Consider the following 12,161-nt stretch of genomic DNA (forward strand, 5'->3'; position numbering starts at 1 on the left):
TGATTGAGGATTTTGCGGTTACATATTAAAAACTACTAAGGAATTATTGATGGCGTTACCAAAGTTTTCCTTAATATCGCTCTCATGTCATCTTTTCAATAGAAATGAAATGAGACAGACCAAAAGGATGTAATGGCCAGGGCAGAACTGAGAGAGAAAGAAGGAAGAAGAGAGGGATGGAAAGGGGAGAAGGGAAAATGAGACAGCTTGGATTTGTCAATTTGTCCAGAACCCTGGTCTAGGAACTCAGTAATTCCTGGCTGCAATGGAATCACCCTGGGAGCTTTTAAAACATACATACCTAGGCCACCCTAGACCAATATCCTCAGAATCCCTGGGGTGGAGCCTGTGTATAGTGTTACTACTGCAAAACCAGGGTCAAGAACCACGGCTTTTATCTCCTTGCAACTCCTGCACCACAACTTCAACATCACTCAGAAGCTTGTCAGAAATGCAAAGTCTCAGGCCCATCCTGGACCTACTGAATCAGAGTCTGCATTTGAGATCCCCAGGTCATCCTTATGCACATTAAAATTTGAGACGGCTGCTCTGGTTGGATTTTTACCTACTGTGATGATTAGGTTCATGTGTCAACTTAGCCTGGTGATGGTTTCCAGGTGTCCGGTCAAGCAAGCACTAGCCTAACCATTATTGCAAGGACATTTATGGCTGGTCAATAAACCAGAAGGCTGGTTTTTTAAATCCTCAGTCAATTGGCTGCAGCTGTGACTGATTACATCTACGATCAACTAAGAGAGTATCTTCCACAATAAGAGAAGTCAATCAGCTGGATTTAATCCAAACAGCTGAAGACTTTCAAGGGAGAGAGAGAGAGAGAGGACCTCCACTTCTTCAGCTAGCCAGCGAAGTGTTTCCTGAGGAGTTCATCAAACACCTTCACCAGAGTTGCCAGTTTGCTGCCTGCCCTACAGAATTTGGACTCATGCATCCCCACAGTTGCATGAGACACTTTTATAAAATCTCATATTTACAGATATCTCCTGTTGGTTCTGTTTCCCTAGAGAACCCTAACGAATACACCTACCCAAGGTTTTTTCCTATTCTGTTTTCTGTCATTTCTCCCCATTTTAAGTTCATCCCAGTATTTGAGATCCCATCTGCTGTGGCCAGACACACATCCTGATCACCCCTACACATTTTCTCTCAAAGGCCAGGCAGAGCTGTTCTCCCATTTCTCTGGCTGCTGGAACCAAGGCAGAACCCCCCAGGCCTTGCCTCCCACCTTCTGAACGCCGGCCTGGAAGCCCCTCAGGTGGCTGCACTTGATCATCTGATGAAGGAGGACTTGGGCCATGGCAGCGTCCAGCAACTCCAGGTCATCATAGAAACAAACCAGCAGACCCAACCTATGAGAGGAGACAAGGGAGGCTGGCAGGGGGCTCAGAGCTGGGGACCACGGCACATACACACCCTGCACTTAGAACCACTGAGGACAGGGTCGAAGCAGCTACGGCTTCTGGAGCATTGCACTGAGCCCTTTACCTGAAGCATCTCAGCACAACAACCCTAACCCCATTTCACAGAAGGGAAAACTGAGAACTCAGACTCAAAGATAAAGCAACTTGTCTAGGGCAAGTAAAGGAGCTGAGGCTTAAATCTTGATCCATCCAACCAATGCCATCTGTCCTCCAGGTACAGTAAAGGGCACCAGAAAACAAAGGTGCTGAGTTAGCCATAGAAAACTCCCATTATCAACATGGGGATAAGGGCTTTGTCCACCCTGAGGTATTTTCTGAGGCAGAGATGTATTCCAGGATGCCTTTCCTACCTACCCATCCAGATTCAGTTCAGAAGGGCTGAAAAAAAAAAAAGAAGAAACAGAGCAGTGTGGTGGCAGAGGTGAGATCTGAACCCTGGTCTATCTGGGAGCAATAAGCCTAGTAGTGAGAAACACAGACTCAGGCCAACTGGAGTTTGAAGCACAGCTCTCCAATAAGTTACTTAACTACTCTACAAGGCTGCTTTGCTACACTCAGTTGTGCAGTGTACACCATGTACTACTGTACAGGGTGGCCCTGTCTCTCTGAGTCTTTAATAAAAGGGAGGTTTGCTTTGTTCATCACAGCACATCATAATAAATACGATGAATGAGGGAATGAAGATTATCTTGAGAGTTAAATAAGAGGCATATCAACTGATTAGCATAATGTCTGGTAGATACTAAGCACTCATTCATTAATGAAGGCTCTTGGAGTTAGTATGAACTCTACTTGACTCAGCATGGCTGGACCACCTGGCTCCACACTCAGACCTGGCTCCATGCTCTCAGAAAGACATTGACACACCCAGACATGTCCACAGGAGAACAACCAAGTCAGCAAAGGGTTTAAAAAATCATCTGATGAAAAAAAGAGACATGCTTAACCCGGAGAAAAGAAGACTCAGGGAAAATGAAGACAATATTAATAATCAGGTTAAGATCACTATTTCTTAAGCACTTACTATGTGATGGGCACATTTAAACTTTACAAGGACCTCAATGAGGTCAGCAGATTACTAGCTCCCATTTTACAGATGGGTAAAGGCAGAGAGGAGAAGCAACACAGCCGAGATCACACAACACATAAGGGGCAGAGCCAGGAGTGAACCTGGGAAGTCTGGTTCCAAGCCCATGTAGTTAACTACTAGCTTATTTTTTGTGTAATCACAGAAAAATGGGAGCACTGCTAAATGGGTGAAAATTACAAGTGATGGGGGAAGACACTTTAAGTCTCATATGAGTACATTCTCCAAAAGTGGCCCATTTGAAAGAATTTAAGGCAATATGGGGATGTTAGAGGAAGCAATGTGACAGTAAGGCCCTGAGAGATGGAGAGAAGAGGGCTTACCACCCCACCCCTGGCAAGCTCCCTTCCTTGCCATTCCAGCCCTGCTTGACATCCTACCCTTTCTGAAGTCATCAGGCTCAAAGCTCCTGGCCCTCCCTTGGAAATGGCTCCTGGGAATCATGTTACAACCATTTACCCAGGGGTTCCCCACCTGAGGGCCTAGAAACAAGGGGTTCACAAATATGCAGGCCCACAAACTATTTCCAACACTAGACCCAATCTAATGGAAATGTACCCATTCATTCTGGAATGGGCCAAGTACTGAGCATTTGAGCTGGCATGTTAGCACTTAACAAGGTTGTTTAATTGCCTAGCACACAGGAGATGCTCAGAAAGCATTTTTCCCTTCCCCCTTTCATAACCCCCTTCTCTTCAAATGGTAATGCCTCCTCGGGGAAACACCTTCCCTCAAATGCACAGAGATGTGGGTCTATTCAAGGAGATGGACCCGCCACCTCCTTTCCTCCCCTCCCATGGTCTTTTGCTGCTCAGAGGAAGCTGGTGCTTGGATCACATCTTGGGAACCAGCTCCAAGACTCCGGAGCCTATGGTCCTTGCCTGTGGATGGTAGAGGTATTTCTCATGTCAAAGTTGGAGGAGCCAATCCTCTCCAGAAACGCCTGGGCCAATTCAGGTGTGATGTCGTAAACTGTGTCCAGCTGCTTGGTGGCATTGTCGTAGCTGATAAACAGCCCAATCTGGCAGGCAAGGACGAGAAGATCAGTGAGGAGAGCTGAAGTGGTCCAATGCAGATCCACCCCAGTGGATACGCTGGGTGCTCGGGGGCACTGACTTCTTAATGTTGTAAGTGTGAATTTGGTTTCCTCTTCAATCCAACTGTTCAACTTTCTTTTAGCTAATATTTGCAAATTTATTTCTAGATTTGTTTTATTGGGGTTAGAGAATGAGGTCCACAAAATTTCTGTTTTAGGGAATCAGATTGTCTTTAATAGATGAGAGAATTTATAAATGGCCCTCAGGTTATGGAAAAGAGTGTGTGTTCTCTCTGTAATATACAAAGTTTGGCATATATATGTGTATATATATTATACATATGTATGTCATCCATATTCTCTATATGGTTTACTTTCTGCCTACATGCCCAAGAGAGTCACACTGAGGTCCTCTGCTACTCTAGAGTTCATTTCTATTTTCCTTTGTATTTCTACTAGATTTTGCAGTATATATATTTTGATGACATGTTATTCTGTGTTTAAAGTTGTCTCCCTCTTGTGGATTGTGTGGCTTGTCCATATAAAATTCCCTCTTAGTGTTGGTACTTTGACTTTACCTCCCTGCTCTACATTTTGAGATGAAGAAAAGTTGCCTCTTGATCTTAGAAATTCCCCCCAGAGCCCCAATTCCTAAGAATTTACTTCTTTCTACTTCCTGAAAGTCATTCAGTGTTGGGAAAGTAAGATGGGAGATTAATCCTAGGAGTGAGGATTATAAAAATGGGAAGACATTTGAAGTGCTCTCAGCCTCCAAGATCAAAGAGAGGCAACAGTTCTGTGTATAACCAGACATTGTTGGGTCAACTGGTCCTCAAAAAATTCAGTCACTTCACACAAACTCTTCACCCACTGGTCAGGAGAAAGGCAGGGCACACATAATAAAAAATTGGAGGCAAGCCCCAAACTCTTTATGAATGCCTTGCTATTAGCAGCATTCTTTGGAAGCTGCATTCCATAACCATGATGCCCAAGGGATTTTAGGGTCATTGGGTCACCATCAGGAGGAGAGAGAGACAGGCTGACCAATGAGTTAAGTAACCTTACAATATGTTCATTTCTCCACTGTAAACTCTATAGTTAAAATCCAGTCATTACCCACAGTCAACTATTAATAGAAATAGCTATAAATAGAGTAGCTAGTAATTCATGTTGCTTTTGCTTTGGGTTCATGCTTTCAAGGACCAGAAACTCTATAGCTATTGTCCTTGGCCTTACTTGAGTACAAAAATACCATTAAATGATTTTTGATTCATAGCCAACATTCCTTTTATATCATGTTTGTTGGCATCAGAGCTCCCTTAGTTGTCCAGAGTTCTTTTTCTTTTCTCAGCACTTCTATACTAGAACACAATCCTATGATTGACCACCTGAGGTCTTATTCCAAGAATGTTCTTTAGAGGCTCAAAATATATTGGGCTCAGGTGGGTGGACAATTTCCAGAGCACTTTGACTGCCTGGCTAAACATTAGAAGTTTATAACAAATACACCTTACCCTGCTGGTAATGGGAATATATATACTTTTCCAACTTACTTCTATAGGACTAATTTTCATAATGTCTTCAAATGAGAGGTGAACCATGTATCTGCCCAAAATCCATAAGCTTTCGGCACTGACCCATGAAACAGAATCATCTACAAAAAATAAGTAAATAAATACAAATTAATTAATTAATATAAAAGCCTTTACACCAAAGTATCTTTGATGTCAGGACCTCCTTCTTGCATTCATTAATTTGTTAAGCGATTCAATAACCATTTATTGAGCGCCTCCTACCTGTGAGACACTAGGCTATCTGGAGGCACTCACAGGTGCCCACCACCTGAAGCTTTGCTACTCAATAGTGTGGTCTCTGGAGCAGCAATAGCAGCAGCAGCAGCAGCTGGGAGCTTATTAGAAATGTGGAATATTTTATAATCCTTAGGACCATGCAATATAGTTTTATTTTTAGTTCAATTAGTTACTAAATAATAATCTGGAAACTTGAAATATGTTTGACTTTCTTTTATTACTACCATTATAATTATTACCATCCTCATTCATGATCACCATCTTCTTATAACTGAATGAAACCAAACTATTCATCAGTCCCCAGATGCACCCCAAGTGCTCTTATCTCCAAATATTTGCTTGCTTGGGCCCTTCTCATTACCTAGAATGTCCTTCCCTTAACCCAAATCCTCCCTCCAAGATCAAGCTCAAAGTTTTCCTCTTCCACAAAGCCTTCCCTAGTCTCCCAAGTCAGAAGGAATTTCTTGCTCCTCTGAATTCCCAGAAGACTCTCTCTGTCACTCTGGCCTGGCATTTGAAATTCCCCATGGTGGGGGTGGCTACAGCACTTTCAGTAATAATCATGCCAGGATCCAATGACAGGTGTTTCTGAGCTGGAGTTGGCCACCATTGCCCCCAATTTTTCAATAAAAAACCATCACACACAACAACCTCACATGAGTGGAATTTGGAGAAATGCAAGAACTGGGAGCGTTTACAGGATATAATGGATCGTTTACAAGATATAATAGATCAGTCACCAAGAGCTGTCACAGGAGCCGTGGGCAGTGTGGCTGATGCCCAGACTAGACGGAGAAGTCACCTGCTGCAAGGGCTGATTCACCAGAACAAATGGGGTGCCTCTCCCAGCCAGAGATATTGGAATGAACAGGTAGACTCCCCACAGCCCACTAGATGAGGACTCTGGCCATTTGACTTGGCTATTACCCCAGAAGGCTAAAGGATATGAGGGGTATTTGCAGGCTGAATATCAGATATCATGCCTAATCCCTTGAACCCATAAACATTACCTTATATGGAAACTGGGTCTTTGAAGATGTGATTAAGTTAAGGATCTTGAGATGGGGAGGTTATCCTGGATTTTCAGAGTGAGCCCTACATGCAATTACATGTACTCTTATGAGAGGGAAGCAGAGGGAGATTTAACTACAGTCGGAAGAGAAGACAATGTGAACAAAGGGAAAGAAACTGGAGTGATAGAGTCACAAGCCAAGGAATGCCGCAGCCACCAGAAGCTGGAGAGGCAAGGAAGAGATTCTCAGAGTCTTTGGAGGGAGCACAGCCTTGCCAACACCTTGATGTTGGACTTCTGGACTCCTGAACTAGGAGATAATAAATTCCTGTTGTTTTAAGCCACCAAATTTATGGCAATTTGTTACAGCAGCCACAGGAAACTAATATGGGGCGGGGGGTGAGTGGGAGGTGGGGACAACCAGACAGCAGAAGACATTAGGGTTATACATACTGTTACTAGCTCAGTTCTGAACTACTACATTCACCAAGAATCAAGCTGAGCTGTTCATTTTTAATTAAGTATTCCATATGAAATACATTTCTGCAGATCAGTGATCCCCAAGCTCGGGATATTTTTATCATCCAACATATCTCCAGTTACCTCAAGGAGCTTCAGGGAAAAAACTATTGTTAAGGTCCAAATAGAATTAATTTCAGTTTGCTTTAATTTAAGAATAAAACATGTCATGTAGGCATTTTAGAAGGAAAGGCCTCTAGTTAAACTCGGGCAATAAGGATTCAGGGAAGTCTAGAGGTTGAGAGACTTTCTCCAGGATGAACAGTGTGAGATTCAGGTAGATTCCTGGAAGCCATAATTAGGAGCCAGACAGAGGAAACTCTGTGATAAATTTAAGATACTATTATTTATTAATAATAAATCTATAATCATTTGTAAGTTCATATAATTTATTATTATTAACATTCCTCGGGTACAGAGCCCAGAGCTTTATTCCAAAAAAAAAGGACTGATAAGCTACGCTGACTTCCTTACGTTTCCCCAACACACCAAACTCATTCCCACCTCAGGGCCTTTGGATTTGTTGTTCCCTCTTTCTGGAATGCTTTTCCACCAGAGCCTCGCATGACTGATCCCATCTTCTCATTTCAGTCTCAATTCAAATGTCACCTCCTCAAAAAGGTCTTCCTTGATTATTTAGTCCAGGAATCAGCCAGTTATAGCCCCTGGGCTAAATATAGCCCATCACCTGTTTTTGTATAGCCTGCAAGCTAGGAATGGTTTTCACCTTTTTAACTGGTTGAAAGGAAAATCAAAAGAACATTTTGTGACATATGAAAATTAAATGAAATTCAGATTTAAGTGTCCATAAATAGAGTTTTGCTGCAACACAGCCAGTCCCATTCATCTATTATCTACAGCTGCTTTCGTGCTACAACAGCAGAGTTGAGCAGTTCCAACAGAGACTGTATGTCCTGCAAAACCTGAAGTATTTACTCTGGCCTTTTACAGAAAATGTTTGCTAACCCCTGTCATAGTCTAAAATAGTAACCCTTTCCATAGCATTTATCTCATTTTATTTTCTTCATAGCAGTTACCAGTATCTAAATTCTCTTTTTAAATTTACTTGTTTAAAATCTTTATCCACCTACCCTCCCATAATAACAGCTTCATAAGAGCAGAGACTTTGCCTTATTTTCCTCTGTATTCTCAGAGGCTGACACACAGTAGGCTTTTAGCAAACATCTGTCAAATAAATGAATCCTGATCTATTTTTACTTTGGTTGCCAGGAAGCTCAGAATGAAATTTTCTGCCTCACTGCCTGGATTTTCTGATAAAACTATCTTGTCCCACTTTAACTCACACAGATTTTGAACATGTAACTCTATTCTAAAGGTTCTCATTGAGTCTAAGACGACATCATTATTTACATCCCACTAAGAAATTGGGACACGCTATTGACTGTAAGATATAGAAGCATCTGTACTTCAGAGATGCCAACAAGTGAAAAGTGCCAAATGTTAATGAAATGGAGTATGCGTTTCATCCCATAAACCACCTCAAATCCTTTTTGGAAGCAGGGGAAGTAAAAATCGTAAGAGACAAAGAAATCAGACCCTTGTTTTCAGAGTTGAAGCACCTCTTTTGAGGATGAATGTCCCTTAAAGAGGAATCCCAGCCCAAAGCACATTCTCACCAGTGATATTGGAGGACATCTGCAAAATCCCTGTCATCCAGGAGTAGAGGGCTTTCTGGGAATGAGCTGAGGTTTGGTCGTAGAGATCTTTGAAGACCGCAGATCTAAATGACACCAACATAGTGTCAATTAGGGAAAAAAGAGATGGAGGCCACCTTTTTAAAGGGGAATCAAAACACCTGTACCCATTCCAAATGTATCCCTCTCCACTGCCATCTGTAGCTATTTTCCCACTGTTCTCTCTTCCTCTTCTCAGCCAGATATCTTCTAAAGAGAGGTCTATGTATCTTGACTCCACTTCCTCACCACTTAATCACTTTTTAAGCTGGTTTCCCCACCACAAAGTTCCTTATGGCCCAAGTCACTGAAGACCTCCTTGTTGCGATATCCAGGTGTCTCATTCGGTCCAAATATGAACTGACCTTTCCGCAGCATTTGGCACTAATGACCCCTCTGGCTCTTGCTTCAAAACTCAGCTGCGTCTTCTGGTCCTGGAAGCTTCCCTCACCCCAACTCTGCCCACCACTGAAAATCAATTCACTGAATGACCAATCCCCCAACCTTTTCAAAGCTGAAACTTGATCCCTTCTACCACCACTGCCACCAGCCATTTCATATATGAATAGGCCATCTTTCTCTTAAACCCAGTTTAATATCTTCTGTCTCATATTGTGTGTGTGTGTAAAAAGTAAGAGCATGTGAAAGAGCAGGGGAAGGGAACAAGATAAGTTTCCTCCAAAAAAAGAAAAAATGGTAAACATCATTGAAGGGAAAACTTTCCCATCTGCAAAACTCCTGCCTATATCATTCTGTCATTCCCTAATAGTCTGACCAAAGGCAGGTTATTTAATCTTTTTGTGCCTCTGCTTCCTCATCTAAAAAATAAGGATGGGATTAACAGCATCATCCTCACAAGGAGAAGATGGAGGCAGGGTATAGTAGGAAGAGGGCAAAGCTGGGACTCAGGAGGTTTGCATTGAGTTCAGATTAAGTCAAGATCCATGGGATCACCTTAGAGGTGTCTTTCCCTCTCAGGGCCTCAGTTTCCTCATCTGTGATAGAGGGAGTTCATGATGGTCATTAGGATGCCTTCACTGGAACTGAGGGCATATTCCGAATGCCCACTCAAGAACTGGGAATCTGGAGTCGCAATGTTACATTTGTCTTATTCTACTGTCTTTCTGCCTGCAATGCTTGAAAGTCTTTTCGCTGGCTCTTATTCAGGGTCTATACAAAGTTGGGTTTTGTAGAGAACATCTGTGGGGTTTGCCTGTCCCCAGTATCCATCTTCCCTTTTCTTTTAACAGCACCTATGTTTTTTCTTGGAAAAAGCATGCTTCTCTCATTCTTGGTCCATTTGAGCCATTCAGTTGATTAGTTCCTTTGGCAACAGTGATTGCTCACGGATGGGCAAATGATCCAGCCTGAACCAATGGGAATCAGGCCTAAGACTTTGTTTGGAACTCTTGAAAAGAGACACTTTTTGTCTCCCCTCGAACTTGACTCTCTAAGGAGGTATGCATGAAAGTACCAGTGCTACTACATGGAAAGAGACTGCCTGAGTGTGAGGCCAACCCAGGCGAGGGCACAGGTAAGAGATAAAGAGCTTAATGGAGTTCCTGATGAGCCTCTGGATCAAGCCATACCTGAAATGAGACCTACACCTAAACTGTTCTATTACATGATCCAATATCTCTTTTGGACTCAAGCCAATATGAATGGGTTTTTGATCACTTGCAATCAGATAAGCTGTGGCCCATAAACTGTTCTTCCAATTATGAGTAAATGAGGGTGGGGGTGGGGCTAAAATTAAGAGGCGATTATGTAATGATTGCAGAGCAATAGGTTTCATGAGACATATGGCTTGACCAGAAAACAGACAGCTTGGAGACAAGGTGAGGTCAGTATATTGTCTGTTTCTCCTGCAGTGTGTTGGCTGCAAATAAAGATAATAGAATCTTCCAAGTGACTGTTTTAAAGAAAGTGAGATTTCAGTCCAGGAAAACACCATAGAAGTCAATCCATATCAAATTTGACTGTCATCCATATCAAAATTTTACTTCTTCTATATAATGTTTAAGTTGCATTTAGGGCCCTAAAGAATTACAGTTAGTAAAAGGAGGGAGCTGAGGACAGACAAATAAACCAATGGAACGAAACTGAAAGTTCAGAAATAAACCCACATATCTAAGGCCAATTGATTTCTGACAATTGTCAAACCTTCTGCTTTTCCTCAGGGAGAAACTCTCAACTTAGGGCCAGTGGGTCTTTAACACATGTCTTCTTTTTTGACCAAGAGAACTGTAGGCTTAGAGCCATGGGCAGGCAACATACCTAGCTAGGATTGAGTGACATGGTTTTGTTTTCATTGCATTTATTTTTGTGGTTACTTTAAGATCACAAAGGATACTGGTTCCCTGTTTACAGTAATGGTATCAAATTTACTTTTAAAATAAATATTTTTAATTAAAAGAATGAGTTGATATAAGAGCAAACACTAAGTAGATAACAGAACAGGTAGTGTGTAGAAATGGCAAAAATTGTGCGGATGGTACCCGATATACTTTAGTTTGGGAGACACCATTTTAATCGAACCACCCATACTCTAAGCTTCTGCTCCACACCTCACAACTCAGCCTGACCCACCTGCCTTCTCCCCTCTGCTGTATGTTGCCTCCTTGAACTCCCACAGCAGCCTCTGAGGGATTGTGTGTGGAGCTAAGAGGGTTGAGAGGAAGCACTCACAGGTTCTTAAAGGCGTCCTCACACAGATTCTGGGGGAGCCTCTGTGTGATGTCCGGCTGGAGAAAGCTGCCTGTGGACCCCCTCAGTATCCTACCCAGGATCTCCACACACTCCAGGGGGTTCAGCACCTGGAAACACCTCTCGAGCGTGATAAGAAACAGGCTGCGGTTCACTCCAGGGCTCTGCAAAGCTTGTTCCCGAATCTCCCCCAAGTCGATGATGATGTCCTCTAGCACCTAAAGAAGAGAAACTTACGTTATATTGAGAGCTATTTATGGATTTGGAAGCCCTTGGAGGGACCACACTTAGCAGCAGTGGAAATATTCAGGATCACTGTTCAACACCATATGGCTATGTTGAACCTTCTGGAACTCTCCATCACCTACAGAATGAAATCAAGGCCTCCACCTGCTTCACCCAATCTACATGGTCTCTTACTGTCTGGACACCCCATGACTGTTGCACCTTAGACCACTGTTCCCATTGGAATGCCCTTCCCACCTCCTTCTCCTAGAGAAATCCAGCTCATTCTTTAAGAGCAAGCTCAATTGTCATCACCTCCTTGGTGAGTCCTCTGTGATCCCCTCCTACCTCAGTCAAGACAAATCTCTCTCCACTTTATGCTTCCAGAACATTTTGAGTCAAACTCTATGATGCATTAAGATGTCTGGGTGCCTGTCTTTCCTGCAAACCAGAAGTTCTCAACCCTGGCTGCACATCAGAATCACCTAAGGGACTTTTAAAAGGTACTCATTCCCAGCACCACCCAATAGCACCTGATTTAACTTGTCTAGGGTGGGGCCCAAGTATCCAGCTGATTCTAAGGGGCAGCCAGGCTTGAGCCAACAAATCCTTGACACCCAAGCCATGTGCCT

General features: G+C 42.8%; 1 protein-coding gene across 2 annotated transcripts in view; it reads right to left on the reverse strand.

The window, feature by feature from the left end:
- OTOA (otoancorin) overlaps positions 1–12,161 on the reverse strand; it is a 76,703-nt gene that overhangs the window by 47,298 nt on the left and 17,244 nt on the right. For both annotated transcript variants that reach the window (XM_037815314.1, XM_037815315.1), the window contains exons 9-13: positions 11,287–11,522; positions 8,542–8,645; positions 5,116–5,216; positions 3,408–3,547; positions 1,244–1,367 (exon numbers count right to left, since the gene is read on the reverse strand). In XM_037815314.1, the coding sequence (XP_037671242.1) occupies positions 1,244–1,367; positions 3,408–3,547; positions 5,116–5,216; positions 8,542–8,645; positions 11,287–11,522 (705 nt within the window). The remainder of the gene's footprint in view (positions 1–1,243; positions 1,368–3,407; positions 3,548–5,115; positions 5,217–8,541; positions 8,646–11,286; positions 11,523–12,161) is intronic.

Source organism: Choloepus didactylus, chromosome 21 (genome assembly GCF_015220235.1).
Source record: "Choloepus didactylus isolate mChoDid1 chromosome 21, mChoDid1.pri, whole genome shotgun sequence".
In the NCBI taxonomy this organism is placed as follows: Eukaryota; Metazoa; Chordata; class Mammalia; order Pilosa; family Megalonychidae; genus Choloepus; species Choloepus didactylus.